This window comes from Myotis daubentonii, chromosome 10, assembly GCF_963259705.1.
Source record: "Myotis daubentonii chromosome 10, mMyoDau2.1, whole genome shotgun sequence".
In the NCBI taxonomy this organism is placed as follows: domain Eukaryota; kingdom Metazoa; phylum Chordata; class Mammalia; order Chiroptera; family Vespertilionidae; genus Myotis; species Myotis daubentonii.
Window position 1 is genome coordinate 63,964,897 of NC_081849.1, and position 16,263 is coordinate 63,981,159.

At 42.7% G+C, this 16,263-nt stretch overlaps 1 protein-coding gene across 6 annotated transcripts in view; it reads left to right on the forward strand.

The window, feature by feature from the left end:
• Positions 1–5,186, forward strand: part of SNX10 (sorting nexin 10) — a 53,694-nt gene extending 48,508 nt beyond the window's left edge. For all 6 annotated transcript variants that reach the window (XM_059712613.1, XM_059712614.1, XM_059712615.1 and 3 more), the window contains 2 exons: positions 3,481–3,693; positions 4,150–5,186. In XM_059712613.1, the coding sequence (XP_059568596.1) occupies positions 3,481–3,693; positions 4,150–4,231 (295 nt within the window). In that variant the 3' untranslated portion in view covers positions 4,232–5,186. The remainder of the gene's footprint in view (positions 1–3,480; positions 3,694–4,149) is intronic.
• The last annotated feature ends 11,077 nt before the right edge of the window (positions 5,187–16,263 follow it).

The window sequence follows — 16,263 nt, forward strand, 5'->3', positions numbered from 1 at the left end:
GGAAAGGTGGAGGCACTATATTACAGTTAGTAGAACTCTTAAATGCTATATTTGGTCAGTATGATTGTGAGATTTTTCAAATATATTTAAATATATTTCTTTTTCCTCAATCTTTGCTATAATCTCCCTTTTGGACTCCTCCCACCTCCCCCGGATATTTATAAATTGTAAGTCATTTCTACAAATAGTTATGGCAAAAATAGACTAAAATTATAAATTCTGTTGGTAAGACTCCACCTGTGAAAATGGCACTCCGACTAGCTTTTACGTTTGATTGATGTCACAATGGGAGCAGCCCTCCTGGACTGAATCCATCCCGTTAATCTAACTACACGGACCTTACAATGTAGGCTTTTGTATTACAGTTTTGTATTTCTTTAAAATTAAAGGAATATTACAGTTTTTGACCAAAGAACACCATGGAGACACTGTTAGTTACACACACACACACACAGTTTTTATGTCATTGTGTTCAATAGAGGGCACCACAGCACAGTTCATGAATGCCTTCCATGAAGATTTGTGGGCTTGGGCTTTATGTTTTATCATGGTAAGAGGTAAACAGGCTGAATTAAAATTTTTCCCCCCTACATCAAACTGCTAACCTTCCATGGGCGATACAAGTGCGTAGGCATGCCATTGTGCTGGGCACAGCAGAGCCAGGGCGCCCTTAGGTGGATACAGTGCTTTTGCATAGCTATATATTGTTCTCAACTGAACCAGTACATAATACACCTAATAAAATCACGTCGAGGAAAACCAGATTTTTCGACTGCATCCAATTCACGGAAAAAAACAGGTTTCGCTTTGTGTGGTTTAACGTTCTTATGGGGAAAGGGATAACTTTTGACGCGTGTGGTAAATAGCTTTTCACAAATTCCTGTAACATTCTAGAGGCCGTTTTTTGTTCCTTTTGTAAAGGCTTGAACATTGTATACACTTCTTTTTATGGAGGCTTATAACGATGACATTTTATTGACTGTTTTACAAAGTACTCTTTGTATTAAGTTTGAAGTTGATTTACTGCGATTTGATTTGTTTGTGGAAAATGCGGCGCAAATATGACTAAGGTAAAAATAGGATTTAATATTGTGGCGATGGCAGTCACAACGCTCGCTGATATGTATTAAGCCAGATATAATGTTAAATGAACAAGTCATGCTCACCGAGCCAGGGGGGGAACGCTTTCAACGGTATTTTTAATTTTGGAAGGAAATATCTGACTAAAGATAAAAATCATAAATATATTAAAAATTTTTTTTGCATGTTTAAAACTCATACCCGTGGATCACAGTGGCATACATGTAGCCAGCCAGGCCAAGGGAATTAAAAAACCCAGAGTTGGTAGCAGATGTACCGATGTTGGGGTTCCCTCCCCAGCCACACGTTTCTCTCACTTCAGAATTGAGAGCTGGGTGTGCCCGGCTCCCTCTCGCTGTTCAGCGGCGTGTCCTCCAGATGGCAGTATTCAGCAGAAAACACTGAGAAATAATGAGTCTAATGTACAGTAAAATTGGAAATTGAATTATAGCTCAGGAAAAAAGACAGTAGCCTTGAGGTCCCGACGAACCTGGGCTCTGATCACTTTGGTCTGCTGTACCCATGTGTTAGGTTACCAGCAAGTTAATAACCGTGCCTGAGCAGTTCAAGGCTCAGTAGAATTGCTTTAGACGTGAAATAAAGCTAAAATGAATTTGTGTCCAATATCATTGGCATTAGTGCTCATTACTTTTGCGGTGTAATGCCTTGAACCATCTAAAATCAATTTTAAAGATTACCTATTATTTTATAAAGAAAATAAAACACATTTCCACCAGAAACAAAGCAGTAAGTATAATCCTATGAACCAGTTACTTGCACCACGGCTGGCAGGAAACACTCCGTTCAAACTTCCCAGTGAATTCAAGTTCCTGTGAGTGGGTCCCGGCCACCGACACCTCCTCTGGAACTGAAGTGTTTAAAGCAAGAGCGGCAAACATTGTAAATGTGGAAAATCTCAGTAGTAAGAGGAGTTTGCCACGTTCCTGCGTGTACTTGGTAAATGAATCTTCATCATGTGATGTGGAGGAAGTGTGAGCTGCGTGGCCTGAGATTTTGCCTTTTTAAAAAACGCAGCGGTTTTACGTTTTCTTCCCGTCTGTCAGTAAAGAGTATTTTTTAAAACTACAATTGTAAGCCTAGGGCAGTGACGGTGAACCTTTTGAGCTCGGCATGTCAGCATTTTGAAAAACCCTAACTTACCTCTGGTGCCGTGTCACATATAGAAATTTTTTGATCTTTGCAACCATAGTAAAACAAAGACTTATATTTTTGATATTTATTTTATATATTTAAATGCCATTTAACAAAGAAAAATCAACCAAAAGAATGAGTTCGCGTGTCACCTCTGACACGCGTGTCACAGGTTCGCCATCACTGGCCTAGGGGATGGCTTCCTTGTGGTGTGGATACTGCGCTTTTCTAGACGTTTGCCATCTTGAAAAAAGGATTCTGTTTCATGTTGAAGGAAAGGAAATATTCTAATGTTCTTGGACTTCAAATGTGAATGACCAAGAGAGATGTACTTTTTCTAGTAACTTGTTAAAAAATGCATGCATGACAAATCCCATGTTGGGCAAAATTATACTTAGGGTTTCATATTTTAGTTTCGCCTCCTACAACTGGTGTTAGTATCCCATCATTATATCGTTATTGAACTATGAACAGAGACAAAATTATCATACGTAAAAGTCTTGGCTAAAAAGTTAAAAGCAGTTTTTATTTAAATGTGAGAGGGTCCTTTGGCAGAGAAAACACGTTCATGATAATGTGAACCTGAGCATGTGTAGATTCCGCTACAGGCTGGTTTTTGCTCCTCCCTGCCGTTCTGAGGGACTAGTTGAAATCTGTACTCTCTTTGTTCCACTGAAGATTTTGGAGAAATTTCTGGTTAGTTTTGGGTATTCAAAAAAAGCCAGCTCTCAACTGAGCCCTTGTAAACTTGTACAGAAGCAAAGCTGTGAAGTTTTTCCAACAAAGAGATGACTTTTTAATAGAACTTTTAATAGTAGTTGAAAGTTTTGATGTGTCCGGACAGCCTAGCCCATAAAGATCACAGAATGGACATGCTGGTTGGCAGTAAAAAAAAAAATTTTTTTTCAAGTGGAATACATTTCTATGACTCCATAAGCAAAATATTTCCGTAATTAATCCACATGGCCGTAACAGATGGTTACATGGAAGAAATGTCCTTGAAGTTATTCTTTTAACAGATGTTCTTAACCATCAGCTTCATGTTTTTACTCACCTAAATTTCCAAATAATTGAATAGAAGTTAACATATGCTTCCATCCCTTTTAATAGGCAGAGAGCATCATGGATGCAAAGTTTGCCACCGTTGAGAGATGACTTCGGTGGCTCATTTTGGATGTTTCTCTCTCTCCTGCCCTATAGGTGTCCATCCCCGTTCACTGACGCTCTCTCCTGTTTTCTCTCACACAGGGTCCTACACAACGCGCTCCTGCTTTCAGACAGCAGCCTGCACCTCTTCTTGCAAAGCCATCTGAACGCAGAAGACATCGAGGCGTGCGTTTCTGGGCAGACTAAGTACTCGGTAGAGGAAGCCATTCACAAGTTCGCCTTGATGAACAGACGCTTCCCTGAAGAAGATGAAGCCGGAGAACAAGAAAACAACATAGATTATGGTTCAGAAAGGTATTTCCTCGCATTTCCACGTAACACGTACGTATTTATATAACACGTAGCCCACACACGCATGTGTAGGGATCTCTACACACACTTCCCTTTTTTTGTTGATGTAATCCTAAGATAATGAAAAAATTAATTGACTGAGATTTTATTGAGTTGTGACAGCTCATCATAGTAGTCTTCACACACACCTCCACACTGAATTAATGAATGCAGTAGAAATTCAATTATCTGCATTCTGATTATGTGACTTTCATTTAGTCAGACTTGAATTATTCGCGTTTAAATTATCTAGCTAAAAAAATATCCAACTGCACTCCAAATGGCTAATTAAAAGTCCAAATTTCCTGTCTCTCTTTGTGACTGGAGATAATTAAAGTTCTCCTCTGTTACTCAGGCTTTGAGTGTGTTGTGAAAACCAATTTCCTCTTTTTATTATTTCCCCCCTCTCTTCTTTTCCAGTTCATCCTCCGGGTTTGGCCACAGCAGCGATGACAGCAGTTCACATGGGTGTAAAATGAGCACGGCTCTGCAGGAATCCTGAAAAAGAATTCTAACATGACCATCTTAGGAACAGCAAATTATGTCCAGTCATAGAGGAGAAAGCCCGCTCATGATCTATTTTTACCTAAAGCTCACTGTCATGATAGTAGGCACTTAAATTCTTCAAGACGTTGGGTTGTTTACTCATGCTGTTTTCATGTTGTCTTACTTTGGCTAAGCTTCCGTAAAAAGCTAAAGGCCTGTGATTGCAACTCTCTCCTATACAGGCCAACATTATTGGTAAAACAAGATCCTGCTCCCAAATGACATGGTGTATGTGTTTCATTAAACAACAACCTGGTTGCTTTTACTGAATTTGAAAATACAGGTAAATAGTTAGCATTTGAAATCCAGACAGTGGATTCCTTTTTGAATCAACGGGGCAGTGTTAGCGTAAACACAGCATGTATGAGCTTAACCACTCTGAAGACTGACAACCTAGACCAGACGGCCTCGCTCAGACATGGGGCTGATATTTTGTGGGTACCTCCCCCGCACCGGGAAGACACTTTGCTTTTGGGTATTCGGACTCTTTGAAGAGAGTTTAACCTTGCCAGTATTCTGTTTCACACTTAGATGGGAAAAGTATCTTGGGAACAGAGACATGCTAAAATAATGTTTACATCCCAGACAAAACAGAAACCGTGCCAGTGTCTTTGCTTAGACTTGCAATATGTAGATTAAGAAATACAGTCTCATTGTCCAAAAATCAGCTTTAACACATGGTTTCTGGAGACAAATCATTTGTTTTCATTATCTTTGTGAAATTGGAATTACAGGTTAATGATTTATTTTCTGACTAAATGTGCAGTTTCCTATCCGTAGATAACTTTGTCAGTGGTGGTGACTTGTTACTGATCTTTAAGTTAGAAGTAGGCTCTTATAAAAGTAAATTTAGTGTTATCTGTAAGTATTCCCATAATTGAGAAAAGGATATAAAAATTAATTATTCATTTTTTAAAAAAGCCTTTTCATTTTAGGTAGCTTCCAGAGGATTGGTGTAACTTAAAATAATTCAATACAATCTTTTTTTTTTTTTAAATGGCCCAAAGAGAAAACGTCTTAAACTACATTGAACTTCAACTTTCAGATGAGACAGCACTTTCTTGAGACAATTACCCAAGCTTCTTCCCTGTCGAATGGTACAAAATATTCCTGAAACTAACAGCAAGGTATTTTCACATACCTGGGGTAACTTGTTGCTTTAATTAAATGTTACCTCACCTCATCTCCACTAGGAGTTTAAAAGTTACTGTATTATTAAAAAGTCTTTGAAATGCTTGTAACTAAGAAGCAATAGAAAAAAAATTAAATTTAGAATAAGAATGATTCCATACTTTCTCCTTTTTCATTTTTGTTTGGTCTAAAACATTATTGAACTTATGTAAATATTCTGATTTAATGTATTGGGTCTTATTACTTTATCACCTAGGACTCATTATCTTAATACAGAAATAAAGAGGCTTAGCAATTTCTTTTTATCTGGCCAACACGTAAAGTTTACCATCCTATCATTTAAGAGCGGATCCCAGCTCCTTGGCGACATGTATTTGAATCACATTATTTCTGTTTTTCAGCAGGTTTGAAAAGGATGTATATATGCTACCAGTTGTCAATATTATTTTTAGATGATGTAAACAGCCATCAAAATGGATATTAAGTAATGCCTGATACTGTGGTATGCAGACTTCACAAGATCACCGTTTTCACAATAAACATGAAAAAAAAATCAACTTTAGTGTGTTGGATCACTTGTTTCATACGAGAATGTATTTCTTCTGACTTAGACCTAAATTCAGTGTGTTTCTGAATGAACGGTACATTTTTAATGAAGTCGGGTAAAATTTGCTTTAATATTCACTCTGGTTGTACACACTTGAGCTTTGGTTTGGTTGTTTTGATATCTAAGGACCATTCACGCTGATATTCAGCAGCTGGAATATTTAGATGAACTTCAGCTCCCACTGGCTTTCTGGCTTTGTTCGAGTCTCTTATTTTCATCTGGCATGTTCTTATAAAGCTTTATTTAGGAAAAGAAAATGATGACTTAAGTAACTAAACTGAATAGAATAGATGTTCATTTAAAACTATTTTTGATGTAACTTAAATTTAAAAAATTCTAATCCTGGGTGGTTTCTGATTTATATACATTAAAACTGTATTTCCCTGGCTCATTCTGAAAGTGTAAACTGTTCACCTATAAAGTCAGTTTATGTGTTTTGCTCGGGAACCGCTTTTATACAGAACCCAAAGGGGTCAACAGTGAAAGCCAACACCTGTTACTTATGGCTTCTTTTAAAGTCTCACTTGGAAGAAAGTGATTTAAATTCCAGTTCAAATTTCAAGTTTTAAAAATTACTGAGGAAAAACAGAGATGTTTAAGTAGTGACGTCCCTTATGATATTAAATATCATGCAGGAGCTTTTCAAGCCTCGTTCACATTTTATTGAATAATTAAATACAAACAAGTGATATGCAATAACCTTAAAATCTCTTTTATGGCCATTAAGAATTTAAACAAATTCATTTAGCCTAGCCACAACTACCATTATATCCAACAGTAAATTGAATGTTGTTTTGAACTCAATTTATGTTTAATTTTTGGTGCCTTAAGGATTCATCATTATTGAGCTACTGTGGTATGAACAAGGGGGTCAGTATTTCGGCTATAAAGGAACAATGCCTTTCACAAAAGGCCTCTAAAATCTGAAGACAAAAACAATGAAACAAAAGCTTATTCTGTTTCAAAACAGTTTTCCTCTCAATATTTAAATTACTTAGTTGGTATCTTATGAATACAATGCTGCATCTTTTTAATGGATGTAATCCATTAAAAATCTCAGTCTCAATACAATCTCAATACAGTTTTCTGCTTTTGCTTGGAACACAGACGTTTGGTTACTTTATTATATGTAAACACATTTCCAATGACAAAATGCTTTCTGAAATTCGTTATTGCAGTTTGACACTCAAAGCATAGATACAATTTTCCTTGCAAATAAAGGTCATAAGAAATGAACACATTTTAATAGAGTGGAGTCCAAACATTTTAGAAGGATGTAAATAAGCAACCATTTCTTTAACGTTTGAAATTTTTACAAAGGATTTTGGCTCTATTCTTTGCCATATGCATCTCACAAAACGAGTCACCACTGTCCCTTTAAGCCGGACACAATTGCCCTTCAGTCTGGCTGGAAACTTTCTAGATCCTTGTTAGGAACAGTGCGTTGGCCACTCATTTATTTCAGCTGCGAAAACTCTAGGGTCGTTAAATGACGCTTTTCTTTTTCTCCAAAATTCCAAAGGCTTCTTTCCAAAAGATACAGAGGAAAAGAGAGAAAAAAATTAAGCTACCGTTTCTGCTGGCTCTAAAGACACTGTGCGAATGACTTATGCTAAAGAGGAAAATACCCTTTCTCCCCGGCGAGAAGCGTGGATGCCTCCAAACCCCACGCCGCTTGTCTGTGCTGCTCGCGGCACAGCGCGGGCATGACGGGTGATGGTGTTTTTGCTCGGTTCTTACCTCGGGGGCTTCTTTATAGCTTTGCCCCCGCCCCACTGGCGGAGGCGCTCCCGCCGCTGCCCCGCGGCCGCCTGTTGGCTGCGGCCTCCGCGGCTCGCGCACACGCCCCGCGCCGCGTCCCGCACACGCGCGCTCCCGCCGCCTCCCTCCCGGGCGGCTCCGCCGGCGGCGGCTGGGTGGCAGGTAGCGAGCCAGCGGCCTCGGTCTGGTAACCCATGGCAACCACCCTGGTAACCCATAGCAACTGCGCTGCAGAAAGAAAGGGGGGAAAGAAAAAAAAACCCGGGTGGAGGGGGAGGCGGGTGGTGAGTGGGAACAACAACCGCAGAAAGGCAGCGATTTACTGCGCAGCCTGCGGCGCCCTCTCGCCTGCCCCGCCTGCTCCAAACGTGGGCCCGCCAGGTCCCCTTCCCGGCGGTGAGAGGACAACGCTGGCTGCGTCCACAGTCATCACGAAAAGAATGTGCCGAGGGGCCTGGCGGGCGGGGTTGGCTGGGGGGAAGCCTGTGCTGGCGATGGCCCTCGGGCCGCCGGAGCGTGGTTCCCAGGGCCCGGCTGGCTGAGGGAGCGCGCAGGAGCCGGGACCCCGCCGCCGGATGGGCTTCCTGGACGGCGCGGTCCGGGTCGGCGGCGCCGGAGCGGAGGTGGGAGGTGGGGGAGGGAGAGGTGTCGGCCCGAGTCTTTGTTCTGCAGATGCCAGCGCGGCGCAGCTGCGGGCCCGGCCCCGCCACCCGGCCCGAGAGGTGTGGGTGTGGCTGAGGCTGGAGGGTACCCCCCCCCCGCAAGTGCCCCGGGGTCGCGGCGGGGCTGGACGAAACCCACGCGCCCCAAGTGTTTTATATGCGCACGCACCACACCCATCAGTTAACCCGATTCTCCTGTAGTCTTCCCAGGACCCTAAAACCTGCAGGGCGGACTGCCAGTCGCTTTAACCCGCTCCCTCCCAGGGAGAGACCAGCCCCCCATCCCCCTAGCCCAGGAAACCCGGTGTCAGCTTGGGTTCCGTTGCAATGGATGCCCTGGAAAACAGGAGCGCGCGACCGGTGGCAGAGGGTGCAAGGCGGCGCAAGGACAGAGGAGGGCGCTGCCGGGCCGGCTGGCGGAGAAGGAGCCGACCTTGGCCTGCTAGTGTCTGCGTGGTGCGTGGTGCAGGCTCCCAAGCGGAAAGATCGCCCCTTAGATCTCAGTTTGCGCTCGTGTGTTCGCAGAAGCCCCAGCCCGCAGTGAGATGAAGGAAACACGCCGGCACGGGTCCCTTCCACACAGAGCACCTAAGCACCCAGAAAGGCCACGCCGCCAGGCAGTGTTTTGAGCTGAGGAGCGGTTGCGCTAGGAACCTGGGAGTCTGTAGTTACAGGCACCCCGTAGCTCTCACCAGCTGTGGTTTCCAAGCGCATTGTGATGTTTCAAAAAGGAAAAGGTTTGGCCTGGGTGATTACTGCAGACCTTTGAGATCTGAATCCTCCACTGTTCTTCTGTAGGTGGGCACCAGTTACAAACCCAGAGAGCAACGCCGCCGTCAGCAGCCTCCTCTTTGAAGGCAAAGGCCTGCACGAGCATAACACACACACATACATCTGGGCAGTCCATGTTCCTGAAAACGTGATTAGAACAGTGCTTTATATAGCTAATGCCTTTACTGGTAAGGGAAGCTGGCTATGGAAAGAATCCCATTTTAATCCCTTTGTAAAGAAAAGAACCATATATATATATTTGTATTTGCTGGGAAGGGAAACTTGGTTTATTTCCACAAACATGCACGTTCTGGGTTCTGGTGCTTATCAGGCGCCAGGTGCAGAGGGGACTGTGCAAACCGTTAGAGGTAAAAGATGGGGACTTGCCTGCGCTGGGATCCGCTCAGCACAATTCCTGCCCTTTGCAGAGTGGTGTACTGGGAGCCCTGTGCTTTAATTTAAAATTTTTTTTTCAACAAAAGCAATTACAGGAAAGTGCAAATTTAACGTGTGACATTTAACATTTCGCCGTGGCAGGCAGCCTCCGCTTAAATGGGGCCTTTCTATGGAACAACAGGAGCCAAAAGGCCTTGTGTCAGGGAGTATGTAAGACACAATCTGGGCTGGGAACGCACAATGAATCGGGAAGGATTTATGTAATTAATTGACCAGTCTTAACCTGTTATCGTGATGTAAGGAATTTGGAACTCATTAATTTGGGCTCTGACAGATTTCATATTAGAGCTGGCAAATATGGATTGAGCCTCTTATTCTTGTAGCAGCTGGAATGTCCATGACAGTGAGGGTTAGTGAAGAAGACCTATTGCTGGAGTCCGACCGCCTCTTTGTAATCAGCAGCCCTGCTCTGCATTAAAGGCATAATGGAAAAAAAAAAAAAAGAAGAAGAAGAAAAAAAACGGAAAAAGCATATTACCTGAAACATTGGAAGGGGCTTGTGCTCACTCTGCTGGTAGGTGTATTGAGCTCAAGCATTTGCAGTTGAATGACAATATTAATTCTAGTCCTAAAGTTAGGTGCTTTCTCCAGCACCCTGAGAGGATGAGAAGGTGAGGGGCTCAGGGTCAGGTTTGGTATTGTTGTCAAAGTTAAAAGGGATGAAAAGACGGAGCCTTTGAATTTCCTCTTTGTGAACACAGAGATTGTATGAAGGAGGAAATAAAAGTCTTATGAGGGACAAATGGCATTTCTTGTAATGTCACAGCCACAAACGAGTGATTCAGAGCCGCGAAGGAGAAACCGGCTTTCTCAGAAACCTACTGTCGGACCCCGAATTCCAGAGCTCCCATAATGAGCATTTCGTCAGTACTCTAATCTGTGTCCTCTTTGCAGTGTTTGATGTTCAGTGAATCGCCCAGTGGGAAACGTCTAGTTTCTTCTTTGAGATTTTAAGAAAACCTAGGCAGAATCTAACATGCACTGCCCCCACTTGGCAATCAGAAAATTGCTAGGTTGAAAAAAAGGTTCCAAGATGAAATGAAATGCTTTTTCTTTTTCTTCCTTTTACAATAGGTCCTCCCTCTTGCTGCGCCATGTGATAAGGTTAATATAACAACTGCCACAGGGATCATTAATACAGGCAGATAAGCAAAGTTGCACGTTTAAAACACTTTCAGGGTATCATTTGCCTCCTCCTGCTGATAAAGAAGCTTTGGTAACAAATGCAGGATACAGGACTGAACATTTAACTCTTTAGTCAGAAAGCCCAGCTAACCTTTCCTGATACGTTATTACTCGTACGTACTCTTCAAAGTTGGGGACTGACCGCTTTTGAGGTATGTTTTCCATTTTGTACATTCCCTCAAAACAATTTCCATTCAAGCATAACTTAAATTTTAATATAACAAATATTGTTCCAGCACAAATCTTTGCAAAAACAAAAAAGATTTCTAACTCTCTGGGGGAAGGATTGGAAATTTCCATGCCCCCCCCCCCTTTTTTTTAAAGAATTTTTAAAAATATATTTTATTGATTTTTTACAGAGAGGAAGGGAGAGAGATAGTCAGAAACATCAATGAGAGAGAAACATCGATCAGCTGCCTCCTGCACATCTCCCACTGGGGATATGCCTGCAACCAAGGCACATGCCCCCGACCGGAACCGAACCCGGGACCCTTCAGTCCGCAGGCCGACGCTCTATCCACTGAGCCAAACCGGTTTCGGCTCCCCCACTTTTTTTGTTGTGACTCCAATCAAATTCCAAAGTAAAGAATTTTTATTTTATTTTATTGTTTTAGTTAGTGACAATGGGATTTGATCTAACAATGAAGGACTTGGGACAAAGATTTGTTTTGTGATTATCTTTTTAAAGAGTGATTTCTTCAGCTTGGGTTCCATTGGAATGAATGCATGAAGAGAAACACTAGAAATTGCATTGGTATATTAATGTCACCCTTCCCATGGAGAGCAAAAAGCGTGCTCGTGGTTGGTATTAGTGTTAGTATTTTAGTGGGAAGGAGGGCTGTGAAGATAAACAGTTGATATCAGCGAGGCTTGGATAAGTAGTGTAAACCATGACAAGGGCGATTAATAGTGTATATAAACACACTTCAAATTTGTATACAGGATCTCAGCTCTCACCTAGGGACTTCTTTGTATTTTTTAAAAGGGTAATTTTTAAGTTGACAATTACAAGGTTATCAACTCACGTGCTGTGTGTACTGTTTATGTATCAGAGTTATGGATGGGCATATTGAAGCGTGATTTCCTGGAGAGAGTGTTGACTGGAAGGAAGTCTGGTGCATTGGTTCTGGCTCTGGGCCCAGCACAAGCCCAAAGGCGGGTCCCACCCTCCCTGGATGGCAGCTTCCTCATCAGAACAGTAAGAAGCTCGAATGCAGAATGTCTTTAAAGGTGTTAATAAAAGTCACTAAAAAAAAGGAGGCCATGTAGTGGCTTTCACGGTCAATAACATTTCAGATGCATTGGATACAGTGGTTCTCAACCTTCCTAATGCTGCGACCCTTTAATACAGTTCCTCATGTTGTGGTGACCCCCAACCATAAAATTATTTTCGTTGCTACTTCATAACTGTAGTTTTGCTACTGTTATGAATCGTAATGTAAATATCTGATATGCAGGATGTATTTTCATTGTTTGCGACCCACGGGTTGAGAACCAAACGAAGTTTAACATGAATTTTCTGCAGGACTTCTCAGTACCTTTCACTTAGACTGAATCCTTAAGTGTGTGTGGGGGGGATACTGTATGCAGTTTTCTTAAACTGACTTGAAGAAGAGAATCTAAAATTCTGTGATCTTTTGAATTTATAAGACTTTGGATTCCTTCCCAGAATGATGAGGGGCCACTCAGGTTTCTTGAGGCCAGGGTTCAAGGAAAGTATGGACACCACTCAGAGAGAAGGACTCCCCTTCAGAGATGTCCCTGAAGGTTCTGTAAGAGGCAGGGCGGATGTGCTAAGTTTAAACTTGTTTCACTGCTGACAAGATGAGCGGCCTGGCCTGTGCCACTCCACCTGTTGGAGTTTGTTTCTTCACTGGCACCCTGAGGGAAGGGGTGAGGTGGGAATGAAATCACAGTGTGTTTCCTTTGCTTTTCCTCCCCCCTTCCCAATGCCTTTTTTGTTGTTGTTAATCCTCACCCAAGGATATTTTTCCATTGGTTTTTAGAGAGAGTGGAAGGGAGGGAGAGAGGCAGAGAGAGAAACATCGGTGTAAGAGAGACACATCAATTGGTTGCCTCCCCCATGCGCCTCCAACTGGGCCTGGGATGGAGCCTGCCACCGAGGTTGCCCTTGATCAGAATAGAATCGAACCCGGGATCCTTCAGTCTAGGGGCCAGTGCTGTATTCACTGAGCCAAACTAGCAAGGATGTTTAAAAAGCTTTTTTTTTTTTTTTTTTTTTTTTTTAAATATATTTTCATTGATTTCAGAGAGGAAGGGAGAGGGAGATAGAAACATCAAGGATGCCACTCCAACCACAGCCACCACAAGTCAGGTGCCCTCCCCCGTGTTTCTAGAGCAGGATGCACCCACGTGCCCACATGCCTTCTAGTAGCATTCATCCCCCTGCCTGGTTGGTCACCCATCTGTCTGTCCCTCTCTGCAGGCAGTCGCCCCTGGAGGGTCAGGGCTGCATTTCATCTCTGACTCCCCCCCATCCAGCTCCATCCCACAGTTTAATACAGAGCACATTCGAGAGTCAATGATGAATTACTGTCGTAAGGTAGACAAAAGGCCTGCAGACCCTTCTTAAAGTCCCTTTCCTGTGGCACAACCAGCAAAGTAGCAGAAGAGCTTAGAGAATGGTAGTAGGCAGTCAGGGATGATTCCTTGAACTTGGGAACTTTGGTTGTCCTGAGGATGAACCGGAGTGTCGTGTCAGTGTCTCATTTCCCGTTTCTCTTGGGCCTTGAAATGGTAAGATAGCTGTTCATTCATGAGGTCTACATGGCAGTCAGAAATCTTTGCTCAAGATTACTCTTCTCATTGATCCAAGAGACCATTCAATGACATATTTTGATGCAATTTCTTTTGGCCAACTTGTTTCTGATAAGACCCTGTGCCCAGGCGCAGTGTGTATATAGTAGAGTGACATTCAATAAAGAGTGAGTGATTAAGTTGAATTAATTGATTATGTAAACAGGTTAACATTTTCTCCAAATGAATGCTGCTATGTCATAGAACCCATACAAAACTGAAGCCCAGTCTGACTTTAAAAAGTAATTAAAGAGTAATTTGAAGCTTTACTAAAGTCTCCTAAAAACCAAAACAGCCCAATTTTAACCCCCCAGACTTTCTTAGGGTTCTTTTCTGAGTCAAGTTTGCCCATCACTATATTAAACAAACTCAAAAGGGACAGTTTTGTGAGGCTTTTGACTGTGAGCACGTTCATTTAAGGTTGTCTTAGTGCAGTCTAGTTATTTGCGTAGCCTTGGTTCAACACCAGCACTGAGAAAAAGAAAGGAGTGGTGTAAGTAGGCGAGATAATACTGTCTGCTAGCATAAAGGAGACCGTTTATGACAGACTATAAGTAAATATGAAGCCGGAGTTATCTGGAGAACACTATCTGTAACAGAGACCCCAAAATGCAATGGCAGCTTCAAATGAGTGAGAAATCAACTTTTCTTTCAGGAACTCTCGAAGGCAGGTGGACCAGCCCTGCTCCAGGAAGTCACTCAGGGACCCAGGCTGGTGGAGTGGCTCTGCCAACCTTAAAAGGTACTTTCCAGATGGCTCCAGTCATTCCTGTTTCCAGCCAGTAAGAAGAAAGGAGGGAACACAACTGGGGTGAGCACCATTTAATTTGTTTTTCAATAGAAAATGTCAAACATACACAAATGTAGGGATAGTGTAATATAATACATCCCTATGTGCCCATCACTCAGCTTAACGTTACCTTCATCAGGTCAAACATGTATCATTTCTATCCCCCATTAAGGCCCTCATTTTAAGTCAAATTTCAGACCTCTTTAAGAAGATGATCTGGAAATTGCACACATCGCTACATCACTTGGTAGGTACTTAGTCACATGGCCACATCTAGCTGCAAGCAAGGCTGGGCAAAGTCTCTGGCTGGATGGCTGTGTGTTTAGGAGGGAGGAGAGAATTTGAGATGATAGGATTTGAGGGGGGGCTGGAGGTCCTTGAGAAAAGCCATAGAAATGGAAATTGAATCATTCAGGGAAAGATTAAAGACATTTCTACACTGTGGTGAAATCCAATGGTGACAACTGCATAATGATACCTGTGAAAGGCTACAGTGAGGCTTATGCACTTGAATTTTCAGCAAATGCAACATCTGCTGAAAAAAACAGAACAGCAAAAATGAAGTGCTTAGAAGGACAACGTAGGATTGTGCTCTTTTCCTGGCCGTGTAAAATTAGCTGAGAGGATGGTTTCAGAGGAGAGTCAATATATGCAAGTATCATGGAGATAGTTTATCGCTTCTGCTGTTGGATTCTGTCTTCTAAAGCGTGAAAAGGTGTGTGTTCGAGACTGTGTATTTTCATGTAACAGAAAGAGAACAAATACCACAGAACTTAAAATGAGCAAAAGAAGAACTCATTTAAACTAGTCTATTAAATGAATTTATGTGAAGAAACATTTACTGAGCATGTGCCGAATTCAGAGGATTGTCCTGGGTTCTCCAGGAGGTACAGTGATAACAGACATAGAATCCTTTATCTCAGGGGTTCTCAAGCCGAGGGCAGGTCCACGTGAAAACAGCTAACCGTGACACAAGACAATGAATTAGGTGCCGTGGTTGAGGGTAGTGGACATCCATTGCTTTATCTGCCCGTGGTCCATTCTCTTCCTGCAAATCACTTGATTTTCCTCAGGGGCCAGCCCTCTTCCTTCTCTGTGGAGCTGATTCAATCTATGAGCCCAGATGGGGCTATAACCCAAACCTAGCCAATCAGAGCAATGGTATTTTCCTGGCCCAGGTGTTTGGTTTGGAGTGGGCACATGACTTCATTAGAACCAATGACTTTTGTGCAGCTGTTGAGAAAGGAAACTTTATATCTAGGGTGGCTGGGATAGGAAGCAAGTCAGAGCCTGAGAATGAGAGAGAAGAGAGTGGGCCTTGGTGACTTCCTTTAAGTCTGTTAGAACCTTCCATGTCAAGCATTGCCGTAAACCCACCATTTATTTATTCATTTACTCACTCACTGGCTCACTGTACTGGTGTTGTGCCTTTAGCCCCTACAGTGTTAATAGGAGGTGGGTGACAGTATTCCCCATTGTATAGATGAGCCTACTGTTAATTAATGGAAGAGCTGGAATTGAACACAGGCCTGTTTCTAAATCCTTAATAATCCCCCTAGATCTGTGGTCAGCAAACTGCGGCTCTTGGCCCGTTGAGTGTGTGGCTCTTCCACAAAATACCACGTGCGGGCGGGCGTACAGTGCGATTGAAACTTCGTGGCCCGTGCGCAGAAGTCGGTTTTCGGCCTGGGCGAGTCTGTTTTGAAGAAGTACTGTTGATATTTGGCTCTGTTGACTAATGAGTTTGCCGACCAATGCCCTAGACACAGGATCTAGGCACAGCTTTTAAGGAGAAAATGTCTCTTAGC